The sequence below is a fragment of the Neolamprologus brichardi genome, chromosome 16 (assembly GCF_056152115.1).
Source record: "Neolamprologus brichardi isolate AB-2024 chromosome 16, ASM5615211v1, whole genome shotgun sequence".
NCBI lineage: Eukaryota > Metazoa > Chordata > Actinopteri > Cichliformes > Cichlidae > Neolamprologus > Neolamprologus brichardi.
The window spans coordinates 26,990,782-27,016,295 of NC_142119.1; the positions used below are offsets into that span (position 1 = coordinate 26,990,782).

The 25,514-nt window shown below is 39.7% G+C and overlaps 2 protein-coding genes across 4 annotated transcripts in view; one reads left to right on the forward strand and one right to left on the reverse strand.

Annotated features, from left to right (window-relative positions):
- The window catches only part of LOC102781347 (collagen alpha-2(VI) chain-like), a 19,763-nt gene extending 12,641 nt beyond the window's left edge, over window positions 1–7,122 (forward strand). For all 3 annotated transcript variants that reach the window (XM_087829769.1, XM_035906653.2, XM_087829770.1), the window contains 7 exons: window positions 2,245–2,307; window positions 2,401–2,436; window positions 2,532–2,577; window positions 2,659–2,811; window positions 3,284–3,739; window positions 3,826–3,864; window positions 3,947–7,122. In XM_087829769.1, coding sequence (XP_087685895.1) covers window positions 2,245–2,307; window positions 2,401–2,436; window positions 2,532–2,577; window positions 2,659–2,811; window positions 3,284–3,739; window positions 3,826–3,864; window positions 3,947–4,548 — 1,395 coding nt within the window. In that variant the 3' untranslated portion in view covers window positions 4,549–7,122. The remainder of the gene's footprint in view (window positions 1–2,244; window positions 2,308–2,400; window positions 2,437–2,531; window positions 2,578–2,658; window positions 2,812–3,283; window positions 3,740–3,825; window positions 3,865–3,946) is intronic.
- LOC102781048 (X-ray repair complementing 5) lies at window positions 7,060–24,760 on the reverse strand. Its single transcript, XM_087829773.1, has 21 exons — window positions 24,546–24,760; window positions 24,098–24,211; window positions 23,829–24,012; window positions 22,200–22,248; window positions 21,956–22,078; window positions 21,533–21,712; window positions 20,598–20,712; window positions 17,486–17,624; window positions 13,744–13,856; window positions 13,521–13,583; window positions 13,300–13,437; window positions 13,124–13,211; window positions 10,978–11,108; window positions 10,551–10,747; window positions 10,263–10,353; window positions 9,372–9,441; window positions 9,137–9,246; window positions 8,824–8,920; window positions 7,846–7,913; window positions 7,685–7,759; window positions 7,060–7,498 (listed from the first exon to the last, which is right to left on the reverse strand). Exons 1-21 carry the CDS (start codon window positions 24,558–24,560, stop codon window positions 7,484–7,486), a joined length of 2,175 nt encoding a protein of 724 aa, XP_087685899.1. The 5' UTR covers window positions 24,561–24,760; the 3' UTR covers window positions 7,060–7,483.
- Between the last annotated feature and the right edge of the window lie 754 nt (window positions 24,761–25,514).

The window sequence follows — 25,514 nt, forward strand, 5'->3', positions numbered from 1 at the left end:
ACTGTGTGACAGCACGACAAAGGGGCAAGAGTAGACTTAGAAAACAGTTGGAAGACACAGTCGGAACAAATCATGGATAATGAGGCAGGGAATTTAAACTAGATACAGAGCACAAAACACACAAGACAACCAAATTAAGACAGGAAGCAGCTTAACATGCAGACTCACATGCAACACGAGCTGGAAACAACCACAGAGGAAAGACTCGGGGAACAGAGGAGGATCACAAAGGGAACTAATAAATTTAAACTCACCAACAGTGTTGGTCAAGTTACTTGAAAAAAGTAATTAGTAACTAATTACTGATTACTTCCCCCAAAAAGTAATCCTGTTACTTTACTGATTACTTATTTTCAAAAGTAATTAATTACTTAGTTACTTAGTTACTTTTTAAAAAGAAGACCTGAATAGGTGATAAAGCAATAGATCTTTCAGCCCAATTCTTCTTTTTCTGCATAATCCATCATACAAAATGTAATCAAATGGAAAAGTCTCTTTTTTTAAACTTGTTTTATCAGTTTTAATCTTTTAACTTTATGCACCAAGCAAAAATTAAATTATATGCACCATTCTCTGACTGGAAGAAATTAGTTTAACATTTAAACCTATTTTCTGCACATTCCAGCACATAAAATAAAATATTTTTTGTGTTTACACTCAGTCTTTCAAATATATGCAAGTAAAACACAGCAGAAAATAAATAAAATCAAAGACTAGCGGTCCTGTTGCTCTATTTTCACCTGTAAAGCAGGAGTGGGGTAGGCGGAGGCGTGCCCTGGTGCAGGTGTGCCGCAGAGGTCAGTGGAAGAATCCGCAAGTTTCTCTGTGAATTTCCCATTACGTCGTTGCGCACTCGGTGCTTGTTTAGGGGTTTTTTTCGCTGTAAAAAGAAGTTTTCTTCCCACGCACAACTGACGCTAATGTTTTTGTCACTTTTTATGGAATCAAACTCAAAGTAAGGTCAGTACTTCCACGTTTTAAACGCTGCATGCTCATACTCTCTCCCGCACTCGATATATTATCCATTGTTGATCTGCACACAGCTGTTGTCACACACGTTGCACTCGCTTACTCATTGTCATGAGACATTCTCGCAAAAAAATCACGGTTTTAGTAACGCAGCGTTCCTACGGGAAGGTAACGGTAATCTAATTACCGTTTTTGCAATAGTAATCCCTTACTTTACTCGTTACTTGAAAAAAGTAATCCGATTACTGCCCATCTCTGCTCACCAATAAGTGAAGGTACTGAAGATACAAAAACAAAGAAAATGAAAAGCATCTGGGAATATGATAAACAGAAAGCCAATATAGAGCAATTCCTTATTAAAACTAAAAGAGACAAGAGCACTTAAGAGTGTCCAACAACCCCAGAAGGGCAAGGTTTATAGATTTTCACATTTAGTGTGACCTTGCCCTGATTTTCAACAAAACCAAATCAGCTCAAGCTGTTTTTGCTCTCTACAATCACACAAAATGACCCAATTACCACGAGTATGTTTTCGCAAATTACATTATATTAAAACGATGCACAGAAATAACATGGGCAGAAAGTAATCAGGTGAAAACATTTATTTGGTCATTTTTTCCTTCTTTTTATTTATTTTTTTTAATGAAAAGGTTCATTCCACCTCCCCGAAACCAATAGTTTATTCTGAATTCTGTTTGCATGGACCGTTATTATTCTACCTTAACCAATCAGAATAGAAAGCTCGGTGTTTCTGGAAATAGATGTTGCTGGGGATTTTTTTCCACCTTAAATTAAGCCTTATCCACCTCTGTTGTGTTGTAATGGAGGCAAAAGCATAGCTGACGAAACTGAAAATATCTGCAGTGCACGGCTGCAGATCATTTGAGGTTAAGTGTTAAAAAACATATAAATGAGGTTGAATTTAGTCTCTGGAGTGTGAGCACATCACTTTGTCTTTACCTCACAGTGACAGTTGTAAAATATGGCAAGGTAAATAAAAAATATGTATGAATTAGGCCAAAGAACAATGCTATTTATGCTGCTGGATATTTTACCAGGTGCTGTTTCCTATTCGAACACATTACAAATGATCAGACCACAGCAGTCCCACAGGATCACATGACACCAGCTGCATGGGTGTACGGTGATTGTTCTTTGGTGTCGTATATATTTAAATTGTCAGCAAGCCTTAACAACATCAGTGTTTTTTTGCACGGCTTTAAGTGTTTTGTGAGTCATTTAGGTTTCATTGACTGTAAACATTTTTGTATCTAGGGTGAACCAGGCCAGTCGGGGCCGCCAGGAGAAAGAGGGCCTAGAGGAGAACGTGGACCTGATGTAAGTTACAGCCACACAGATAATGAGCTGACCATGCAAGTTTGAGATCCAGGTGCATTGTTCTCTCTGTGGTGTGTGTGCGTGTGCGTGCAGGGGGATCCAGGAACAGCAGGCGATTCTGGGCTCACTGTGAGTAAAATTTAAAAAAGACTGATGTATTTTAATGCAAGAATTCCTTTACTCACTTCAGTGTATCTCTTTAATTTGCGCACATGCCACTGCAGGAATGTGATGTCATGAGCTACATCAGAGAGACGTGTGGTTGCTGCGGTAAGAAAGTATAAGCACTCATAAGCTTCATAAATGTGGTGTTTAAACGCGCTGATGGTCTTCTTGTTGTTTGTCTCTCAGACTGCGAGAAGCACTGTGGAGCTATGGACATCGTGTTTGTAATTGATAGCTCAGAGAGTGTCGGGCTAACAAACTTTACCCTGGAGAAGAACTTTGTTATCAACACCATCAACAGGCTGGGATCTATGGCGCCCGAACCTACATCAACAACTGGTAACGTCAAGCGAGCAAGTGTTCTACAGATTTACCCAAAAGAAATTAAAATACACACCAATCTTCAGTAACACTGTGACTCTGCAGAAACAACTACAGACTAAAGTATTTCAAATCGTGCTACATAAAAATGGTTGATTAATATTCATGCTGAGAACACAACACCAAAACAACAGTTTGTTGTTGTTTTTTGAGCAAGTTGCCAAATACCCAACAAGAGAAAATGAATATTACAACTGTGATTCATCCAGGGATGTTTTACTTGTTAAGACTACAGAGCCACTTGTCACTTGCCGACATTAGAAATTATGATTGGAGTAAAGCATGCAACCGCCGTGCTGCTGTAAATGCATCGGTGTTACCGAGTAACCGCTAACAAATTTATCTGTGATGCTTTTCCAAAAAGATTTACAGAAATAATAAATGTAAAAGTTTGACTTTTAGACTGATTAAAGATGTGTGCATCTCCTAGGCACAAGAGTTGGAGTTGTACAATACAGTCACAACGGGACCTTTGAGAGCATTCGTCTCGATGACCCAAACATAAACTCCATGACTGCATTCAAAACTGCAGTGAAGAATCTGAGGTGGATTGCTGGGGGCACCTTCACCCCCTCTGCTCTGAAGTACGCCTATGATAACCTCATCAGGGACAGCAAGAGAGCCCGATCCAAAGTGTCTGTCGTCGTGGTCACAGACGGCCGCTTTGACCCCCGAGACGACGACAATCAGCTCACATACCTCTGCAACGACCCCGCTGTGGTGGTGAATGCCATTGGGATAGGGGACATGTTTGACACCAGACATGACAGCGAGACTCTGGTGTCAATCGCATGCAACAAGAAGGATCGGGCTACTGAGATGAGGCGCTACAGCGACTTGGTGGCTGATGAATTCTTAGAAAAGATGGAAACTGTCCTTTGTCCTGGTAAGCCTGTACCAATAATCTCAGCAGCCTGACAGTACTAGTCCTTGTGTGTTTGTCTAACCTATGATTGTTTAATTTCTCACCAGATCCAGTCATTAAGTGCCCTGATCTCCCCTGTACAAGTGGTGGGTTTTATTCATAGTTATATGATTGGTGTATGATGAAACGCACTTCAGGAAGTGATTGCTCTTTTTTGTTTCGTTTCAGAACTTGACTCAGCACCTTGTGTTGAGCGGCCTGTGGATTTGGTATTTCTATTGGATGGCTCAGAGCGTCTCGGGGAGAGAAACTTCCTCCTTGTTCGTGAATTTGTTCAGAAGGTTGCAGACAGGCTGGAACTGGCCAGGACCAGGACCGATCGAAAGCGAGCCCGTCTGGCACTGATGGAGTTTGGCAAGGAGTCAGAGAATCGGGTGGCTTTCCCTCTAGCACATGACCTTGCCCAGATTGTTAACAGTTTAACAGGTTTACAGTATCTAGATTCTTCTTCAAGCGTGGCGCCCGGCATCATACATGCCATCAACAACATCCTGGTTAGAGGAAGCGCCCGGCAAACGAGGCCCAGTGCAGAGATTTCATTCGTTTTCATTACAGATGGTGTCACTAACAGCGACAATCTGGACGAAGCGATCAGTGCCATGCGTCGTCATGAGGTGGTCTCCACGGTGATTGCCACAGGAAGTGATGTTGATCAAGAAGTCCTGACAAAGCTGGCTATGGGGGACCAGCACGCCATCTTCAAAGCAGAAAAATTCTCAGATTTTTTAAGGTCTGGTATGTTTGATCGTTTCATCCGGTGGGTGTGTTAGAGAATGCTCCTGTAAGCCAATACTGGTGCTACAGCTGTTAATCCAGCATTTTCAAGGATAATTAAAATTTATTTCAACCTGATATTATTTTACATTAATTTGGCTGTTGTGGCTCTATTGAGGAAAGCATCCTACAGTGAAACAAGACTGTGCTCTCTGCAGCTTTATACAGGGTCATAGTGCAGTCCTTGATTTTACCCTCTGAGGATATCTCAGATATCTCTGAGGATATTCCCCATCATTGAGACCATGCAAGAGCCAACTTCATCCTCCACTTTGTTTAACACCTCACATGTGTACTAAAATTTAAATAAAAACAAAACTTTGACAGGCTTTTGTTTTAGCAGTTTGTAGAAAATCATCCCAACACTTTCATTTTTGGATGCAGATGCAATTAGCAACAGGTCCACTCCAGGCAGCTAAATTCTAAGCTTAGGTCAGAATCAAAAGCAAAAGTTAAAAGACTACATTGTCTGGATAACCTCAGGAGCTCGCGCTTGTTTCCTCGATAAAGTCGCTTTTATGTAACAGCTTGTAGAGCTGCAATGGCCAAATTGATTGGGGAATACACAAGGTTGAAATAAACTAGGTTTCTTCTTTAACCCATAGGCAGTATATAAAAGACAAACACAGGCACCCACTGTGTTTGAAAAGTGAAGCCATGTGCCATACAACTGAGGGTCTGTAGGTGCTTCCTTGTTCTGTCAGTGGTTAAAGTAATTCATTGGCAGCTGCAGCTCAAGCAGAATTTATGGTCCCGCAACGGTGGTGCGTTCACTGTCCGGTAGCAATCCAAGGATGGCCTGTCTGCCTGTTGCCAGATGGAGGCAGTGTGCAAAATATGTGGTACAGCAGTCTGTGGGTCACTCTAGCTTGTGCTGCTGTTGGTACATCAGACAGCCGTGGAGAAGAGCAACTTTATAACATACAAAGAGCTGAAGTGAAAGAGCGTTTAAAAACAATGAAAAGTGTCCAATGTCTGTGCTTTTCATGTTGTATTCTTTTCATCTTTTAATTTAAAAAAAAAAAATGGTTTTCCTGAACTCCGCTAGCAGTCCCTGCTCTATTCTGGCCCACTTGTCAATGAATCAACATTCGGCAGACGCTTGCATCATCTGCTTCTAGACACATGCAGTCAGAATGTTGGGAGGACTGCACTGGAGTGTCTGGGGTGGGTCAAAAAGAAACGTGTACACAGACGGACACATTTACAGGACCATAAATTACACTTTGCCTTGTGTAGCTCACTTTAAGTGAGACTAGACTTTTTTGATATACACTATATTACCAAAACTATTCACTCACAAATCCAAATCATTGCATTCAGGTGTTTCAATCACTTCCATGGCCACAGGTGTATAATATCAAGCACCTCCATATGCAGACTGTTTCTGCAAACTTTTATGAAAGAAAGCTCTCAGGACATCAGTGAATTTCAGTGTGCAACAAATCCAGTTATGAAATTTCCTCGCTACTAAATATTTCATAGTCAACTATTAGTCGTATTATAGCAAAGTGATGACAGCAACCCAGCCATGAAGTGGTAGGCTACATAAAGTCACAGAGCAGGATTAACAGCTGCTGAGGGTCATAGTATGCAGAGGTTACCAACTTCCTGTAGAGTCAGTTGCTAAAGACTTCATGTAGCCTTCAGATTAGCCCAACAACAGTCTACAGAGAGCTTCATGAAGAAGGTTTCCAAGCACAACACAAAGTGTCAGGGTTGTTTTTCAGGAGTGGGGCTTTGCCCCTTGCCCTTTTAATGCCTCAACACAAAACACAACAAGATATTTTGGACAATTTTATGCTCCCAATGTTGTAGAAACAGTTTAGGGAAGACCTGTTCGCAGTGCACAAAGTAAGGTCCATAAAGACATGGATAAGCGAGTTTGGTGTGGAAAAACTCGTGAGCTGTGGGCCAAACCTTCTCGTCCAACATCAGTGCCTGACCTCACAAATGTGCTTCTAGAAGAATGGTCGAAACTTCACATAAACACACTCCTAAACCTTCCCAGAAGAGTTGAAGTTGTTACAGGTGCCCAGGGTTGGTTGACAATAATAAACCATTAAGAATGGGATGTCACTCAAGTTCATATGCATGTGAAGGTAGACGAGTGAATACCTTTGGTATATAGTGTATATGGATAAGTGGGACAAAACTTTTTCCATTTTGAACCATTGTCAGCATACTCATGGCCCTAATTAAATTGTATTCCCACCTCAGAAAAAGGGTTTTTTCTCACGTTTCACCCTTTTTTCCAAATATGGTCACTTCTGGCTCCAAAGTGCTAAAGTCAAGGATTCAAAATGGTAATCCACAAACCAAAGGTTGGCATTATGGTGGCAACGTTCTCTTTTTTTATACAGTCTATGCTTTAAACACAAAACTGGTTTAGTCTGCTATGCACTGTATAATTTGCAAATGATGTCACAGCATTGTGCTTTGCTACATCTTGTCAGAAGATCAATCAGTATTTTCATACACCAAAATATAATGCAAGTCATGCGCTCTTAATCAACCATAAGGCTTTTAATGATTTTTCATAATAAACCGTCAGTTTGTTGGGCACTGCATTTCTGTCTTCTGTAAAGTCTATAAGGGTTTCTTTATTTTTCAGTGCATACTGTAGCCATAATTACTACATAGGTACCACCTTAAGACTCACAAGAACTGCAGTAATTTTTAAAATCTCAAACAAAACACAGAAAGCCTTTGCCTGAAGTATGCAGAATATTTTTTGTAATTTCTAAAGTGAAGTACTTTTAGACAGCATGTGTAAACCACAGTTGATCCATTAAGTATGGCAGGACTCCAAGTGGGAGTGAAGGAACAATGGACGGCTGAACTGGTTTGGTCTGGCTGGACTGAGAGCGTGCATTCTTTTAATTTCTCTGGAGTCCACCGCAAACACTCCTCTTCCATCTTTTTTTCCCTTTACATCATATCCAGCTGCACAGAGAGGAAAAAAAAAAACATGCAACCCCTAAGAGTTTATATCTGAGAGCTCAACACATCACACACGCCCCATGTAGATACACAGGAAATGGTTTTAACACCATTCGAGTCACAACAGTTACATAAACATGTATTTAAATAAAAATAAAGAAATGTCAGAAATAAAAACTGCACGCTTACCAAGTCATCAACATCTCCAGTATCTTCAACTGGTGCAGGAGCTGCCTCCTCTTTCTTCTCCTCAGCAACCAGAAACTGAGAAAAAAAAACAGTTTCAGTCAAAGAAAGAGACTCAAGATCATCTCAAATTCATACGTGTACCAAATTCAAATTAAAGTCACCTGATTAGCTTCGGCTTTGGAGACCAAGCTTCCTTCCACCTCATCCTTGCTGATCAGCGTTAAACCATCTGTTGATCAAACTCAACGTTAGATACAAACTGCCTGAATTTGAGGCAAAACGTTTTTTTTCTCCCCGCAAAAAGATAAAATGAAAAAAAAAAATCACTATTTTCATCAGAATATTTTCATAGTTTTTATGAATTAACAGTTTAGGAATTGCAATTATTTAAATATACAGGCCCTCGGTTCTAAAACTAACACAAAAAATCAAAACTACCTGGTTTACTAACATAATTGTAAATATAAGGATTGTTTTCAATACTTGGATGAAAATCCTTTACAGCCAATAGAAGCTTGAAGTCTAGAAGCTTTGGACATCACTAAATGTTATATTTCCTCCCTTGAGATGATCTGCTACACCTTCACCTCAACAACCTTCAGTTGCTGCTTTTTTGTTGGTCTGGTTTCAGTTTTGTATTTAATAACGAAAATCTGCTTTAATGAGTGACTGACATGGTGACTAATGTGGCCACTGTAGACTTATCCCGTTTTCTTTCCCTTGGGAAACTTGGGTTGCCTTTTTTGCAATTTGCTCTTCAATCAGTTTTCAGCATTTGACAGGATCTGAGCAGAGATAATGAACTGATCACTCTGTTTCTATCAGCAATCGCATCATCAATCAACAAGTGACCACCGGCATAAAACTGCCTCCACTATGTTTGACAGATGATGTGGTATGAACTGTCCCTCGTTGTGGTACAAATTAATCATGTTTTCATCTGTCCAAAAAACTCTGCATGCACTGTTAGGTGTTTCCTGTCAAAGTCTAATTTGGCCATCAAGTTGTAAACCCTCAGTTTTTCCATTCATGAAGGCATCTCTTGATTGGACCTACTTCCTTGTGAGTGTTCTTGACTTGGTTAGATATTGCGAAGTTGGGAGAAACACCACAGCTCTAAGTAAAAAGGCGTATCATACCTTGAACGAGCAGTTCCCAGAACACCTCTAGTCCTCTGTTTGGGATGCTTCCTTTCAGGGACTGAAGGTAGCTATTGTAGTGTTCAGCATTTCCCAGCTGAGTGCGAAAGATAAAACATTTAAATTCCATTTAACAGTCTTGAAAAAACTCTAATCTACATACAGACACATAAGCAAATAATTGTGTGTTCAAGAAAAGAAACAGAGTCATAATCTTATTAAGGCTCATAATCCTAATAAACGCCAAACCAACAGCAAACACCGCATCATCATTCGCTCCTCCAAAGGAAGATCAATGTGAATGTTTATTTACCTTAACGGATTGCTCTCTGAAAGCCTGGATACAGGTGATGCTTTTCATGTAGTACTGTGTGTTCTTGTTGCTTAGCAACTGCTCTATCCTGTGAGTTAGCTGCTGGCAGACTGGAAGGACATAAGGGTCACCACAACCAAACAAAGAGATAAACATAATTACAGGGGCTGTACATGAGTGATTACGGTTTATAGTACCAGCAGGAAAAAATAAAAAAATAATTTCTGGAGCTCACCTTCTCCAAACGGAAGAATTTTCTGTTTGATCAAAGCGCGGAAGTCTCGAGCTGGGTCAACACTTCCCACCTGGTTAGGGAATGAAATGGAAGTTTTAGAACGTGTCAGTTAAAAAATTGATGATTATCCAGAACAGATAATAGTTATCTCCATCAAGGACACTGCGTGATGTCATGCTGCTTGTTTGTTAACGAGAATATCTGAATAACTTCTGTCATATCCATCCATGTGAATCCAGGATACTTCACCACTCCACGAGAGGGCAAAATTGAACATTTTGTGCATTTTATATGTTCAGAAATACTTAAGTTTAACTGTTAAGCCACTATCTTGATGTTGTTATCATGTGATCAAGAAGATCCAAAGATTTAAGAAATTTTCAGCCTCTCTTATAATAGAAATCAACTGTCCTGGATCCTGGATAAAAGAGGCCCTGTAGCCTTTACACAGTCTGCTGGAACAATGTGTTGGAAATATATTCATGTGACAACTTTATCTTAAACTAATTTTCCTCCCTATAATGGTTTGGTGAGCTTTATCATCAAAATGCCCCATGCACCAACAGAAAATACTGCCACATCTCAAAAGACAGCATGTTTTTTGGAAGGATGGAAGAAGAGCCATTTAAGTACCTGATAGGACAGACAAACAGGAAGGACTGAGCTTGCATACAAGCAAGCATGAAAGGGGCGAAGTGCACCAGAGGGAGGGACATATGGTGGACAAAGTGGAGCAGGTGTGACTTAATTTCTGTTATTTGTCTCCTCTTTTAGTTCCTTTGTATGTAGATCGAAAAATTATTCATAGGGGAGGAGGCTAGCTGCAGCACAACCACAGCGGGCCCATCTCCTAGGATTATTAAGTCATCCAGCCCTCCCCCTGATTCTCACCGAGGTAACAGAGCCTTCAGCAATGTCGGCCAAGTTATACTCCTCCTCTGCTTCGTCTTCTTTTACTTTCTTTGCCTCGGACTCCTCTGACCTTCAAATGAAAAATGGCAGCCTGTTAAAATCTTAAAAGTCAATCCTGCTTTTTTTGTTGTTTTAACATTTTTATAACCAGTAAATGTAAACAAATCTTGCAACAGACTACCATGAAATAAAACAGCATAAATCATATAATCCTTTCCAATATGCATTATTGTCCATGACGCACCACGTCACAGAAGCTAAACTTACTCTTTGCCAAAAATCTGAGCACTAGTTTTAAGCTTCTTTTTCTTCTCCACTTCAGTGAGAGGAAATTTCCTCTTCAGCACGTCAAGTGGATCTTGGCAGCGTTCTGTAATAACCTCAGGACGATCAAGAGCAGCTTTCAGCCATGGCTCTATCGGAGGAAGAGGGGTACCGGGGCTTACTGCCCGATGGTGCAGACACTAAAATGATGGTAGGAGAGGTGAGCCAAAAAGAGACCGAACAGGAAGCAATTCTGGCTAAATAATAGTCGATTACTAGCTTGTTGAGCTGTAGTCAGACAGATGAAAGTTTTTTCGTCTAAGCTGAAATAACACTCCACATCTTCTTCAAAAAATGTTGCAATCTGCCTCTACTCAGGAGTAAAAGGAGACCACACTAAATCTCTTTATTGCAATCTGGACTGCAGTACCTGGAAGTGCCTCTGGAAGGCAGGGTTGGGAATGCGATGGGGCTTGAACAAGTCTCTTTGTTCTCCGTTCTCATCTTCTTCTACCAACATCATGGAGTCAATCAGAGAGTCCACAGCAGACAGCTGAGCATCTACAGCAATCACACGACAATGACGGCTCATTCAAGGTTACATCTTAATCTCATTTACACTATACAGTGCAAGTCGAATGAAGTCAATATCATAGAACTGTGGGGCCACAGTTATTAGACCAGCAATTCTGAATCTGTGCCAATATAAACCATGACTTTTTTCAGATGTTTGTGTACAGTGATTTATGCTTATGCACTAAAACGTTGGCTTGAACTGAAAGAACACTTTATCTCTTCTGCAGAAACATTAGGCCTGCGCACTGAGGCTTTTTTTCAGTGATATTAGAGACTTGCTTTCAAAATAGACAAAAGTTCATCATTTCTATTTTTACCGATACATAATATTTAAAGCAGAGTAATTTGCAAAACTTCAAATATACTTGCAGAGTAAGACGATCTTGGCAAAACTCACAGCCAAAAAAGTATAATTAAAAAGCAGATTCACTCGACCTTTAAATATAATTGGGAGGGGGGGACATGGTTGTTCAGTAGGGAAACTTAAGACTAGCAAATATTTTTGACAGTGAAGACCTTCTCACAAGCAACTTTGTCGACCCCCCAAACCTCAATCGCAAAAAATCTGTGGGTGCAAACGCGGCATATGGAGACCCACACAACTGCAGACTCCATCTACAGAGCTTGTTTTGACTTTTACAGATCTTCCTGAAACAAAAAAAGGCCCTTATCTCCATAATGGTTTGAGCTGAACTACACATTTGATGAGTTTAGGTTTTTAAGGCCAGATGGTGGCATACCACTATAAAGAAAAGGACTGCGCTTGATTTATACCACAAGACAAAACAAAAATGACCAAAATACCAAATAATTAAGCAACTGATTTATCTACATTTCCTTATTTGCCCACATATATGAGCGTTAAAACTGTAACTAAAATAAAAATTCAATTAATCATTCAGGAATACTGAAGACAATCTTTAAGTAATAGCAGCAGCAATCATAAATTACAGATGTGACGCGTACATGGCACAAAAATTAATGTTTTTATTATATGAAGACTGCAGAGAATCTGCAAAGTGACAAATCAAATCCCCTAATAGAGCCGGGCGATATGACCAAAAATATTTATCACGATATACATTTGGAAATTTGCAATAACGATATAACTGACGATATAATTGACACTAGACAAAATACTTTACAACTCCACAACTTTATTAGTGAAAAAAAACCCCATCAATGTATTTTCACTTAAACGAGCAGCTGTTTTTTATGTACATTAAAGTTATATAAAAATGTAACAGTTCAAATTCCTCGCTGACAGTTTAACCAAAAGGCATTTCCAGTGGAAATTGGCCGACATATCCTCAGCATAACCATGTATAATATCCACAAAACTTAGAAAGAGGTTATACACACACAATATGGTAATATTATGTTGAAGCACAGTACGTATCACTCCGCGAGGCTCCTGCCTATGATAGCCGCAATGCTCCGACAATCCATCAAGCGGTGCGGCTTCATAGCTTAGCAAAGTCGTACTAAAACGTCTGACAGATTTTCGAGCGCCGTGTACCACATAAAATCGTTTCGAGGTCAGTAAACACAACCAGAATTTATACATAAGGCACACGGGATTATAAGGGGCACTGTCGATTTTCAGAAAAATCAAAGGATTGATTTTAAGTGTGCCGTATTTTCGAAACAACACGGTAATAACGACGGCCCGCTAGCATGCTCTATCAAAAATAGTGCTTTGTTGTGTATCTGATGGACAAAAGCTAAACAAGTTCCACACCACTGAAGTTGCAGCATTTTTACAAACCAATTCTGGTTCATCTGTTTCATTCAATGATCCGCTTTCGCCGTTCTTATTCTCCGTCGCAGGCACGTTTTTTCCTGCATGTGCGTATGAAAACAAAGGCACTGCGCATGCACGTTTTACCCATATTCTATCGCGATATTTCATTTTCTTATCATTGCCCAACATTATACCGGTTTTACCGTGAACGGTATAATATGGCCCAGCCCTATCCCCTAAAATAGAGAAACGGTACCTGATGGAGTAAACTTTTTGTTTTCAAGAGAAGGAAACGTGAACTGTCTGAGGTCTTCCATGAACGGCAGCTGGATGTACATCAGGCACTACAAAGGGTGAGAGAAGCATCGTTAGCCCTGTGCTAACAGCCACAGATGTAGTGAATATATACATAAAAAAAAGCGTGCTCCTCACCTCAGAGTCCTGCTTGATACATGGGAACGCTGCGCCCACCTGAGGGTTGCTGATGCGGTTAAAAGCGTAACGTACAATAGCCACCATCTGGAGTTCATTCAGCGCGCGGATAAGAGCCGACAGAGCCACTCCTGCATGCTGCTCACGCAGCACAAAGTTGACGATACATGTCAGTATCAACATGTATTCAACAGCCGTGTAGCATTTATCTCCATTCTTACCTCATCATCCCTCGCAGCAAAGATTTTGATGATTTGAGAACCCATAAACTGATTACGACGTATCTGTAAGAACAGAAACAAAAACAGCCTCAGCCTTAGACAATAAAGCTACTTTCAGTTTTACTCGGTGTTGCCATAGCACTGCATGTTTGCATTTCTTCCCTGGATGCCCCTCCTGTTGCAACCCCAAATTGATCTGTGTCTTCACAAAAAAGTAAACTACCGTGGTCTGTTTGGTGAATCCCAGCACAGCGAAGCACTTCCCATCGTGCTTGTACTTCATCTGTTCTTGATCGACCTTGGAGAAGGGAACAATGTCACTTCCATAACGAAAACCTGGGAGCAGAAAAAAGTGAACTTAAAAGATCACCTGAGCTCAGAGTCCAACCAGCTTTTGTTGGTAAGTGTAACAACAAAAAGACAAAATAAAATAAAAACAAACTATCGTATTTTTCGGACCATAAGGCGCACCGGATTATAACGCGCATTAAGCGAAACAAAACAGTCAGATAAGTCAAACTTTACTCAACTTCTTGCTTCCTCCACTTCTGTACCATTGATTAATTAATGCTGAATTCTCTTGCAGCTGCTCCCATGTTGTTGCAGTATATTAATGACTAACCTCGTATTGTGGATGGATTATCTCAGTTGTTCTCCTGACTGAAGTTTGGTCCGTTTACAGCATCCTGCCATGCGATTGCATTTATCCCTAACCCTCGGGAACCCTCACATTAACTTTTATCGAGTGGAAAAAAGTTCATCCTTCAGCTTCATTGTGTTTATGTTATGCTAGCTAGCGATCACGTAGCACATCATTATATACCAGCTAGCCCAACTTCAGTACCCCTACAAACGTCACTGCTGTTTACTTTCCTATTTTCATTTATGTTGGAAGTGATAGCAGAGCTGTAAGTCTTACTTTTTTTTAGAAATCCCTCAGTCAGAACATGCTATATTATATTTAGATCAGTCTTTCTCAAACTGCGGTACACGTACCACTAGGGGTACTTGGGCTCGCTCTGGTGGTATGCAGGAAATCTCCCATTTTTTTTAAGATTGAATAAAATACCATTGCGGAGGTATGCAAAGACAACACGAGAGTTCCCGAGGCTCTTCTGGGAGCCTTAGTCAGAGTCAACCGGAAAACATCTCCCCGAGTATGAGTCCTCTGCTGTGATTTGTCTCCTCTTTTAGGAAGGAGTAGCCTTTCCTTATCGCCAGCGGTCGCGGCCACTACAGAGCGCTGGTGGGCTTATTTCCCTGGGCCTTAAAACTGCAAAGGCGCCACGGCGCTGTCATGCTGATGGTAAAAACACAGCCCTTTTCCGCGGTGCCGTCATGCCACAATTCCAGCCACCTTCGATGAGTTGGAGGCCACTGGGAGAATCGGAGGGGTCGCAAGAGATGCTATCGGTGAGTCGGGAACTATCACGTGAATGCCGAAGCTCCTGGTAGCCAGGAGAAAGTGATCCACTTCTTCTGCGAGGGAGCAGTAATCCTTCGTAGCCAGCAGCGGGGAGTTGGCGAGGTCAGCTCGCACTGGCAACTGTCGGAGGAAGACGTGAGTTAAGAGGAATTTGCCATCATCCATTCCTAGCAAGGACAGCGTGCTCTCCATGAGCTCGAGAGCGGCACCATCACCCAGGCCCGAGAGAGAGAGGAGTTTCTTGGCAAACTCTGCATCGGAGAGGGAGTAGCGCCGCAGCAGCAGCAGCAGCAGCAGCAGCAGCAGCAGCAGCAGCAGCAGCAGCGCCTTGAGAGCAGTGTATTTCCCTTGGGTGGGGGATCCTGGCAGAGGGTCATCACACAGCGGGTGGACAGCGGATCCAGCGAGGCAACCACATGATGGTATTTTGTGTCGTCTGCTTCGTCGTGCACGAACCGTCAGAGGAAGGTTGTGAAGCCAAAAATCCGGCAGCTTAACCGCCACAGCAAAAATTAAAACATACAGCTTTGCTATCACTTCCAGCATCAATGAAGAAAGAAAACTAAATCACAGTGGCGTTTGTAGGGTTACTGAAGTTGGGCTAGCTGGTATATAATGATGTGCTGCATGGTGGCTAGCTACACAGCTATGGTTAGCATAATATAAACACAGTGACGCTGGAGGAAGAACACTAACTTTTTTCCACTCGATGATGGTTCCCAATGGTTAGAGACAAATGTAATCACATGGCAGGATGCTGTAAAGATGCTGTATCAGGCCATCACTTAAAGATTGGATATCCCACCTGCTGTGAATGTTTTAATGCAGTACAGTTTGTCACATCCTGTTTATGACAGTTAAAATAAATAACATTCATATAAGAAATTAAATTGTCTTTGTAAACTGAATGTGGTGTTAAATAGGCCTATTCTACTGTACTTTAACGTCAGTCAAGAGCCATATATTTTATGAGGTGAAAAGGTTGAGAACCACTGATTTAGATGGAAACTAGCGAGCTAACTTCCTGTTAACTTCTAGCTCTGTTAAATTTAATAAATTCTGTTTTCATGGATGTCTGGATGTCAAACTTCATAGTTACACCTGGTAAAGCAGCAACACTGATCATTTTATTAAAGTTGGAAGAAGGTAGACAGTTTTTAACTCTCAGTGTGCCGCAGTGTTAATTTGGCTTTGCGACCTGAAGCGGACAGAGTTTTGGACCCAGATTCCTCCGCGAGACTCCTGACTACGGCAGCCGTAATGCTCTAATAATCCATCAAGCTGTGTGGCTTTGTAGCTTACCAACATTTTTTGACAAATTTTTGACCACTGTGTACCACATAAAATTGGTTTGAGCTCACTAAGCAGTGTTGGGGAGTAACGGAACACATGTACCGCCATTACCTATTTAAAATACAAAATATGAGTAACTGTATTCCGTTACAGTTACCGTTTAAAAAGTTGGTATTCAGAATACAGTTACTTTGCTGAAATAAATGGATTACACGGCGGTATTTTCCTGTTTCATGTGTTTGGCTATGCCATCTCTATTTTTGGTTTCCACGCCCCAAACAAAACACGCATCAAGAGGCTCTAATGCCTGTGTCTCAATCTTGCGGCCCACGTCACCTCTACTTGCGGTGAGCATAATGACGTGACGAAATATTTTTTAAAATTATTCACAAAAATGATTTAATATGAAGGCAATTGGCAGAGTGTTACAGGCATAGCCCTAAAGAATGTAGCCTCATGGGCAGTGTAGTCCATGCTGCAGGGAGAATGGACTGCCATACTCGTTATGTGTGAGCGAGGGAGGGAGGGAAAGGAAAAGTACGAGTTTTCTGGAAGCATGCAAATATAATAATAACCACTGCAGCCAAAAAGAGTGCCTGACGAGCCCAGTTGTAAGTAAGCTATTAAAACTCGGCTGTACACTTTTTTTGTGTTTTCCTCTGAAACAATAAGTTCTGTTGGAGCAGCCTTTCAACGCCTCTCTCTGTCTCTCGCTAGCAAAGTGGACCCAGACAACAAAGTAAAGCCAGTTTTTGGCTACGAGCCCGACATATTAGCCAGAGGTCCCTTTACTACAGTTTGGAGCCGCGGACCCTTTTTATATACGCGCGGAATAGTTTCCTATACGAGATCGCTCCAAAAAGTGCAGCCTTACCTAATGTCCTTCAGTAAAAGTAATAATTCACACAGAAATAGTACATTCATGTAGTTGTAAAAAGCATGATAATATAATAATTAATCCAAAGTATTCAGAATACATTACTGTCATTGAGTAACGTAACGGAATACGTTACAAAATACATTTTGGGGCATGTATTCTGTAATCTGTAGTGGAATACATTTTAAAAGTAACCTTCCCAACACTGTCAGTAAGCACAACCAGAATTCATACATAATGCACACCAGATTATAAGTTGCACTGTTGATTTATGAGAAATTTAAAGGATTTTAAGTGCGCCTTATAGTGCGGAAAATACGGTAGTGGGAAAACGCAAAACTAAACTCGGTTTGAAATGGTCCTCCGTACCTTGGATGATGTCGTCCTTTTGAACCTCTGTCTCATTGTCATCGTCCAGGCAGTAAACCGTTTCTCTCTTCACATCATCTTTCTGGTGAGATTGAGCATCAACTGTAATCCACATTTTCTTCAGCTTCTCATCAGTCACCTGGAGGACGCGACAAGCAACATTTCTAGGTCACAAAACACCTCACATGCAGAACATTTACATGACCGTTACTGGTGAGATAGAAATCAGAAGCTACTCATTACCAGAAAATTACATGACTACACTGCATCTTCTCAAAGCAGTGTAATAAGCATAACACAGCAAAAGGGAATTAACAGTGGGATCAAACAAAACAGGATTAACCTGTTGTAAATAATAATGCAAAAGTACCAAACAAATAATGTCAACATTATGCCAAAGGATGGAATCACATGAAAACAAGTCTTCAAAATAAGTTTTAAGCAGTGATTTAAAAACAGTCAGTGATTCTGCAAGCCTTGTCTGCTCAAGCAGGTTGTTCCATATGGAACGCCAGGACTGACATAATGAATTAATTAAATACACCATTAAATAATTAGCGCCTAATTAGTGGAATATGTAATATGTTTACATATGTTGCATTCGCAGATTCTCATTTTCACCGAACGATAGTCTCTTTCCGCCTGGTCTTGTGTCTCTGTGCTTCTGTAACATAAAGAACGAGCTGACATTTTTCTCACGACACCAGTGATCAGCTCAATCCACTTTATCAGCGGCTGATGTCCAATCACCGGCACACAGCTTTGAAACCTCCCCTGAGTTTTAGCTCTCAGTGGTTAAACAATGGACTTAATTCACTCAGCTTTTGTCTGCCGGGTCACGTTCACTTCACTGTTTTATTTACAACTGAGCAAATCGGTTTAGCTGAGGTTAAAGTTACGTTTCATAACTGCATAGTTTTACTGAAGTTTATTAGTTTACTGGCACATGTGTTAGACTGAACCGTTCGCTTTTCTTTATCTGGTGTGTTTTGGATTTAACAGTGAATTTTGAGATTAAACTGACTTTTAAAATGTTTTTATACAAAGAGGAAAGAGAAGGCGCATTTCCACCGAGAGGAGCAGCGTTTGCAACAGCATGTTCATCATGACGACTGCAACCTGGACAGAAATATTACATCATCTGTTTTTTAATAGTTATTCAACTGTATTCTAAGCACCAGCTATCTGTTAGAATTTTTTGAGTTTACTTAACTAAAATTAAATGAGGCTAACATATAATTTGTGTGATTGTTGTTGTTTTTTGGGGGGGGCGGCATGTTATGCTTACCTGTCAAAGGCTTGTTAGAAACTATGAAACACATCGTGCAGACATCTGGATGTTAGAAGAAAACTAATAGGCTACTGCTCATGGATGACAGTAAAGGCAGGAAGGTGTCCTTTAAAACTAAACATGTTAATAGGATCTCCACATTTATATCATAGTTTATGATATAGCATGTGTATTTTAGTAATAGCCGATTTATTTCGGTGTAGTGGTGGACAGTCACCCAGCTCACGTGGGCGTTATCTGTGTATCTCCTTAACTATAATTTATCCACGCTAACTTCAGTTAACCATTCAGACAGTTCTTTTGAAATGAAAAACATAAACACTCATGTGGCCGGTAGGTTTCTGCTGTGCCAGTTTAAATTACAGCTGCTTATGCAGTAACCATGGTAACCACGGAATCTGAGCGGCTGGATCGATGCAGGTCAGACAAAGATTTTACATATATGATCTTAAAACAGGACACAGCCACTATACATGCTGGCCTCATATCATATGTGTACGTAGACTGAGTCCATGTTTGACGTCTGTTTTATATCTAATCTTCCTCTCAAACATTTAAACAGCAGCGAGTCTGCAGCTGAGGGAATACAAACTCAAACTGTCGGAACAGGTTTGATCGTTTCTTGCGTGTATTAATTTGGTGATTTATTAAATGTACAAATGTTATTCTAATCTGCTGCTGAGTCTCTTACGCTAATGAAAATGCAGATACCACAGATCACCTGTTTGACCAATCACATTCATTCCACTTTGATCTGCGACAAACTGACAGTTCATCTCTGTTACAGTGTTGCATTAAACTGCTATATTTTTGTGTTCTTTATACTGTAGATTTTCACCTCTCTGGAATAGTTGGCAATAATCATATTGTAAAATAATATTGATATGACCCGTGAATTATTCCTAGATGACCGTTAGATTAGTTTGATGCTTAAACTCTGGTTAACTCGAGAGAGCTGAAGATATCGTGGATATGCTAACCTCGCTCCGTGGTGTACAGGGCAGTTACTACATGACGGAAACACCACCATTATTTCTTTTAATAAAGTTTATGCGTTTATACACAGGTCACGCTGATTATTGAACAAAAACCCAAAGATCAGATGTTAATCGGATTTATTTGCTCTCTCTCCTCCTTAAACATGTTTTTAATGTTAGTTATAATTCAGAATCAGGAAATAAAAACCAGATAAATATAACTTCAGTAAATGAAGTCAGTGTACAGCGGGGTTTATGGCAACTGTGTACCGGGCCTGCGCTTGGTTGGCAGTAATAACAGCTCGATTGCTTGCGAGGCGAGCGGGTCTATCCCACCCTTTGCCGTGAGACTCGGCTGGGCAGACATCTCCGAAAGCCATAGCAATGGTTTTGATTCGATCAGCGTTAACCCCGTCCCCTGAGATTGATGGGTGAAGTTGACAGATAAAATTATTTAATGGTGAGACCTGAAGGAGTCAATAGTGCCTAAATGAATTAATTAAATACACCATTAAATAATTATTTAAATGTGAGAATAATTAATTAAAATATGAAATAAATAATTAATGAATTAAATGTGTCAAAAATATTTATTTAATTAATTATTTCCCATTTTAATTAATTATTGCCACATTTAATTAATTATTTAATGGTTTATTTAATTAATTCATTATGGCAGTCCTGGCGTTCCATAGTTCCAACTCCCTGATGGTAAAAGCATGGCTAACACCAGAGTGCTCAAAAAGACCCCACATTAGGATCTACAACTAAAAGCTGGCTTACAACTTGGAGATAGCCCTAGACATGCTTTTAAAAAAAAGTTTAAAACAAACAGTCAACTTACTGCTTTGTAGCCAACGATTCGGATGGAGAGAGAGCTGCCTATGGTTAGCTGACAGGGCCAGGAAACGGGTCGCCTCTCCACCCGCTTGAACATGCACAGCTCCTCAATCGCATTCCTACAAGATTGAAACACATGGAAGGAGATAAACTTAATCATAAATTAAAAACACTTCCACTGTTTGCCTGAGTTCAAGTCCAGTGAAATAGATCACAGATTCAATCCTGGTTCTCAAAGATAAAACAACACTCTGAAAATCTAAGGAAGGAATGTTCCTTTTCCCGACATTAGAAACAGAGCAGACATTGGTGACTCAATACTGAAAGTACTTCACGATGCTTGGTACCAAAAATGATTCAATTAAGGGAGCCATCTCTAGAATGTATTTTTTTTAAAGACTTCCACTACATGATACATTGCAGGAAAATGGGAATGAGGGCAATTTTTTAAGTATTGGGCAAGAACTGGCTGAATGTTTGTAAATGACCACATACAGCAAGAACAGAAATGTTTAATTTGATATTTCTCGCACTGAAACTGAAAGCGCATTTCGCAGGTGGAGATACTAAATGTTGAAGGTAATGTTGTTTTTCCGCTTAATTTTTAGAAAATGTTAATTTTTTTTTTTTTGGTTTTCCATAAATCTTGATAACTGCTTTTAAAAAAGCATTCACAAGACTTTGGTTACTTCCTGCACCCCCTTCACAGAGATCCTCTTGATTGATACAGTATGATAACATTTTCTCTCCATCTTATAGATGCAATTTTTTCTACTTTCCCCTCCCTTACAGTCTGATTAGCAAGCTCCTCATTATTCTGTGTGCACACTCACCTGGCAAAAACAAGTAATCTAAGACACCAAAAATCAAGTTCATCCTAATTTACAAAGAACATTAATCCATTCCAGAGAACAAAAGTGTAACAGGAAGTCCACTAACCTGAAGGTGTGAATTTCATCCAGGCCGTCCTCCACATCCAGGCTCAGCATCATCTCTTTCACCAATTCCTTGTTTTTCTTCTGCTCCCTGGACAGACCTTTGCCTGTCCCCGGGTGACCGGGATCTCTTCTTTCTGAATCCCCTTGACCCTCCTTATCCTCTTCCACAGGGAAAGGCAAACTGGACATCCAAAGATTACAGTTACATCAAGAAAAAAACTAAAAGATTGATAAAAGTAACCAAATATCATGAAATCTGCTTCAATCAGCTTTACAATTCAGTTTGATAAGCCTCTCCTGCACTCTGCATTTTTACCAGTTATCATCAAAATATTGATTATCACATAGAAATATTAATATTTTCATCATCTTAAGTATCATATAAAGTAATAAAATATTGTGAATGTTTATGTTTGAACCTTACAAGAACTGCACGGTAATGCCAGACTGAGTGAGGTTCTTGATGATAACCTCCAGGCTTTCTTCGTTGGTCTGGGTGTTGAGGTCAGTCAGCAGGGCAATGTTGAGACAATCATACTTTTTCCCCCTTAGAAAGGTACCATTAAAAGTGTACTGAATACAGTGAAAACTTAGTCAAGTGGACAGGTCAGGTTTTATTTTTCAGTGAAGTGCATGGATTATTTATGAAATACAAGAGCGTTTCTTACTTTGTTTCAGTATGAAGAAGATCCATGCAAACTACAAGGGCATCCAGCCCTGTTACAGAACAGTTAAGGAGACTCAGAGAAAATGTAAGCACTTTATCAATTTGCACAAAAATCTTATCCCACAGACTTCCATAAAGGGTCAGTCTTCATTTTACTAGTGCCATATATATTAATGTTCATAAAAAAAAACACTAAAAGAAAAATAAAGCTGGGATCCAAGTTCTAATCAAAGTTATCCATGCTCCCATGGAATAAAAAAAAAAGGAGGAGGACTGGATAACTGTAAAATCATGTACAGTACTGTGCAATACTCCTTCATTTCTTTTTATTTTCATTCCAGGCAGCCAGTCTTTATTGTATTTTTTAAGAGTGGGCTTGGGTTATCGTTCTCCAGGATTTCTGAAGGTCTGTCACAGATTTTATTTGGACATGTTCAGAAGAATTTTATTTAGGGGGGGGGGATTGTTTGTATGGCTACTTAACACTGACCTGTGAAACATTCAAACATGGATAAAGGCCCACATTCTAAGAAGAGCTTTGATAGTCCTTCAAGAAGCCTGGAGAACAATTCCTGAAAGAAATTACAAGAAAGCTGCCTATTAGAGGTGGGAATCACCATACATCCCACGATACGATATTATCACAATACTTAACGCACGATACGATATTATTGCAATTTTTTAAAATATTTTGCGATATTCAGATTCTGTACATAAAGGTAAACTTTATCAATATTCATTTTATCTAATATCAAAGTCTCACTCTTTCAATGAGTCTTTCTCTCATTTCAGTCAGTTTTATTGTTGACAAACTGAACGGTTTGTATTACTTACCAACTTAACTGAACGCAACCATCTGGTACAATTATAGCTATTCTGAACTATGCAATTTATGAAAACTATGCAGCCCCTTCAGCAACTGAAGAATTTGAAAGTAAATTAAAACAAAATATAATTTTACATTAAATAAAAAAGTTTTAAACTTAATTAAAATAAAACATGTCTTAAATGAAAATAAGTAAACTGTCATGTTTATTGCTGCCAAAAAAAAGTTAAACACATTTGGACAGTGAAGGAATGTCAGGATTCTTGCTCAGAAAAAGGATCAACATGCTCTTAAGTCAGAGCATGTTCCAGTCCACAAAAACTTTTTTTGTAACAAAATATCGATTTCTGCTGTCCCTGTATCGATACATTATTAGCAAACAAAGTATCATGATACTACACAGTATCAATTTTTTCCCCCACCCCTACTGCCTATAAGAGTTAAAGCTGTGATAAAGCATAAAGGTGGTCATACCAAATATTGACTTTCAAGCTTCAAATTTTCGATAAATCTCGGCACTCATTTTAAATCAAATCACTTTTATTGTCACATCACATGTGGAGGAACACTGGTACAGTACATGCGAGTGAAATTCTTGTGTGCAAGCTTCACAAGCAACAGAGGTGTGCAAAAGTACAATACCATAAGAACAAGCAAAATATAAAAATGGCTAAATCTGAGAGGTTTTTTTTAAAGGCAAATATAATGAAATGATGGGCGATTCAAGACTTTTAGTACAGTACTCTGCCTGCAGAGTTAGGTTTCTACATGGTATTAATGAAACGTGTTCGGGAGAAAGGATACAGTCACCCTGCTGACTCTCTGGTTGGACCTGATTTTCAATCTCTATCAGTAGTTCACAATCAGGGATCATAAGGTGTCGATGTACTCTGATGTTCTGGTACTGGCCATCCTGGCTCAGGGGGTTGTTTGTGGAGTCTGTGCCAAACAGGACCAAAGCCAGCTCAATCTTCGTCTCTGAAAAAACCTGACAGAGGAGGGGGAAAGCATGTTGGGAGGGTGCTGAAATCAACCTCATTAGGGTGCTTTGTTTTATAAATGTCCAGTTGTACCTGGCGCTGGACAAACTTCTGGATGACTTTTTTGGCAAGTTCAAAGGAAGACTCTTCCCCGGGTGCAGAGTTGGACATGGTAAGCCCCACATCCATGCACAGCACCACAGCTGTCTGCAGAGGACATACTTATTTAATTTACGACACTTAGAAGTGCCAAAAACACAAAATTACTTCTCAAATGCTGCTTTAAGGTCGTGCTTTCTCAGGCAGATAAGATAAAACGAGTATGCGAGCCCTGTATGCACTGAATGAGGAGCGTAACCATTTCAGGCTGGACATGTCTCAACACGCCGCTGACGCTAAACGTCTCAAAAGTTCAAAGAAACATAAAAAAAAATGTTCCTAACGAATGAAAGCTGCACATTTAATGTCGTGAACAGTATCTAACAAGCATGTATATGTCCGTGACTTATCTCTTTAACAATTAAAGATAAAAACAACTTACTTTTGAGCCTGCCATTTTTTCTTCTTTTCCCTCCACCAAAGCAAAGACTGTGTCACTTTGTTATGGATCCGGAAAGAAACAATGAACTAGGAACCGAAACTAAGTTTCTATTTACGATGAGACTTCTTCCGTAGATCTTACGAATTTATTATTGATTGTTGTTCACCTTAAATTACAATGTTTGTCAAGACCCCTTTTGTGGTAGTAAGACTGAAGAGGCGGTCCGATAAAAGCTAAAATGAAATGTAGGTCAAACGCCCTCCGGCGAACCGCGCGCCTACAATATGCAAACATTTCCGAGCTGTGGTCAAGATTTCTGAAATACTTAATTCATACAAATAATAATTATAACTAATCACTGAAAATACAAAATAATATAACAACATGTATATAAGTATTAAAATAAAATAATAATAATAAAAAAATACAAAATCTGCGCAAATTTTAACCTTGTCATCCCTAAATTTATTGTTTTGTTGTTTTATTTACTAACGTTACTTAGATTTTTAATTTGCAATTATAATAGTTTTTGTGAAATAATAAGCCTGACTTCCCTACATCAAGATATTGAAATCAAACCCTCCTTTTAATGTTCCCTCAAACCAGCCCTGTATGCTCAGAAAGGTTATTAAATGCATAATGTTATTATCTTCGATCATCCAGGAGCTATGTTCAGCCATGACTCACAGGTTTGTGCCTTTAGACTTAAATCGCTAAACATGGAGATGCGTCTTTTTAATATATGCATTAACACAGAGCTTGTGTATTTTAACACCCCAACTAGAGCCTAAATAAACTTAGGCCATAAATGTAACAAATCAGACATTTAAAAAGTGGCCACAGCAGAACAAATTAGCAAATGTTAATCTGACTGTATTTCTCATGAACTTATTGCATTTGGAATGGTTGCTGTATAAGGATTTTAGATTTTGTTCAGTGAATATTGCAGGATAACACTGGGGTGCCAAT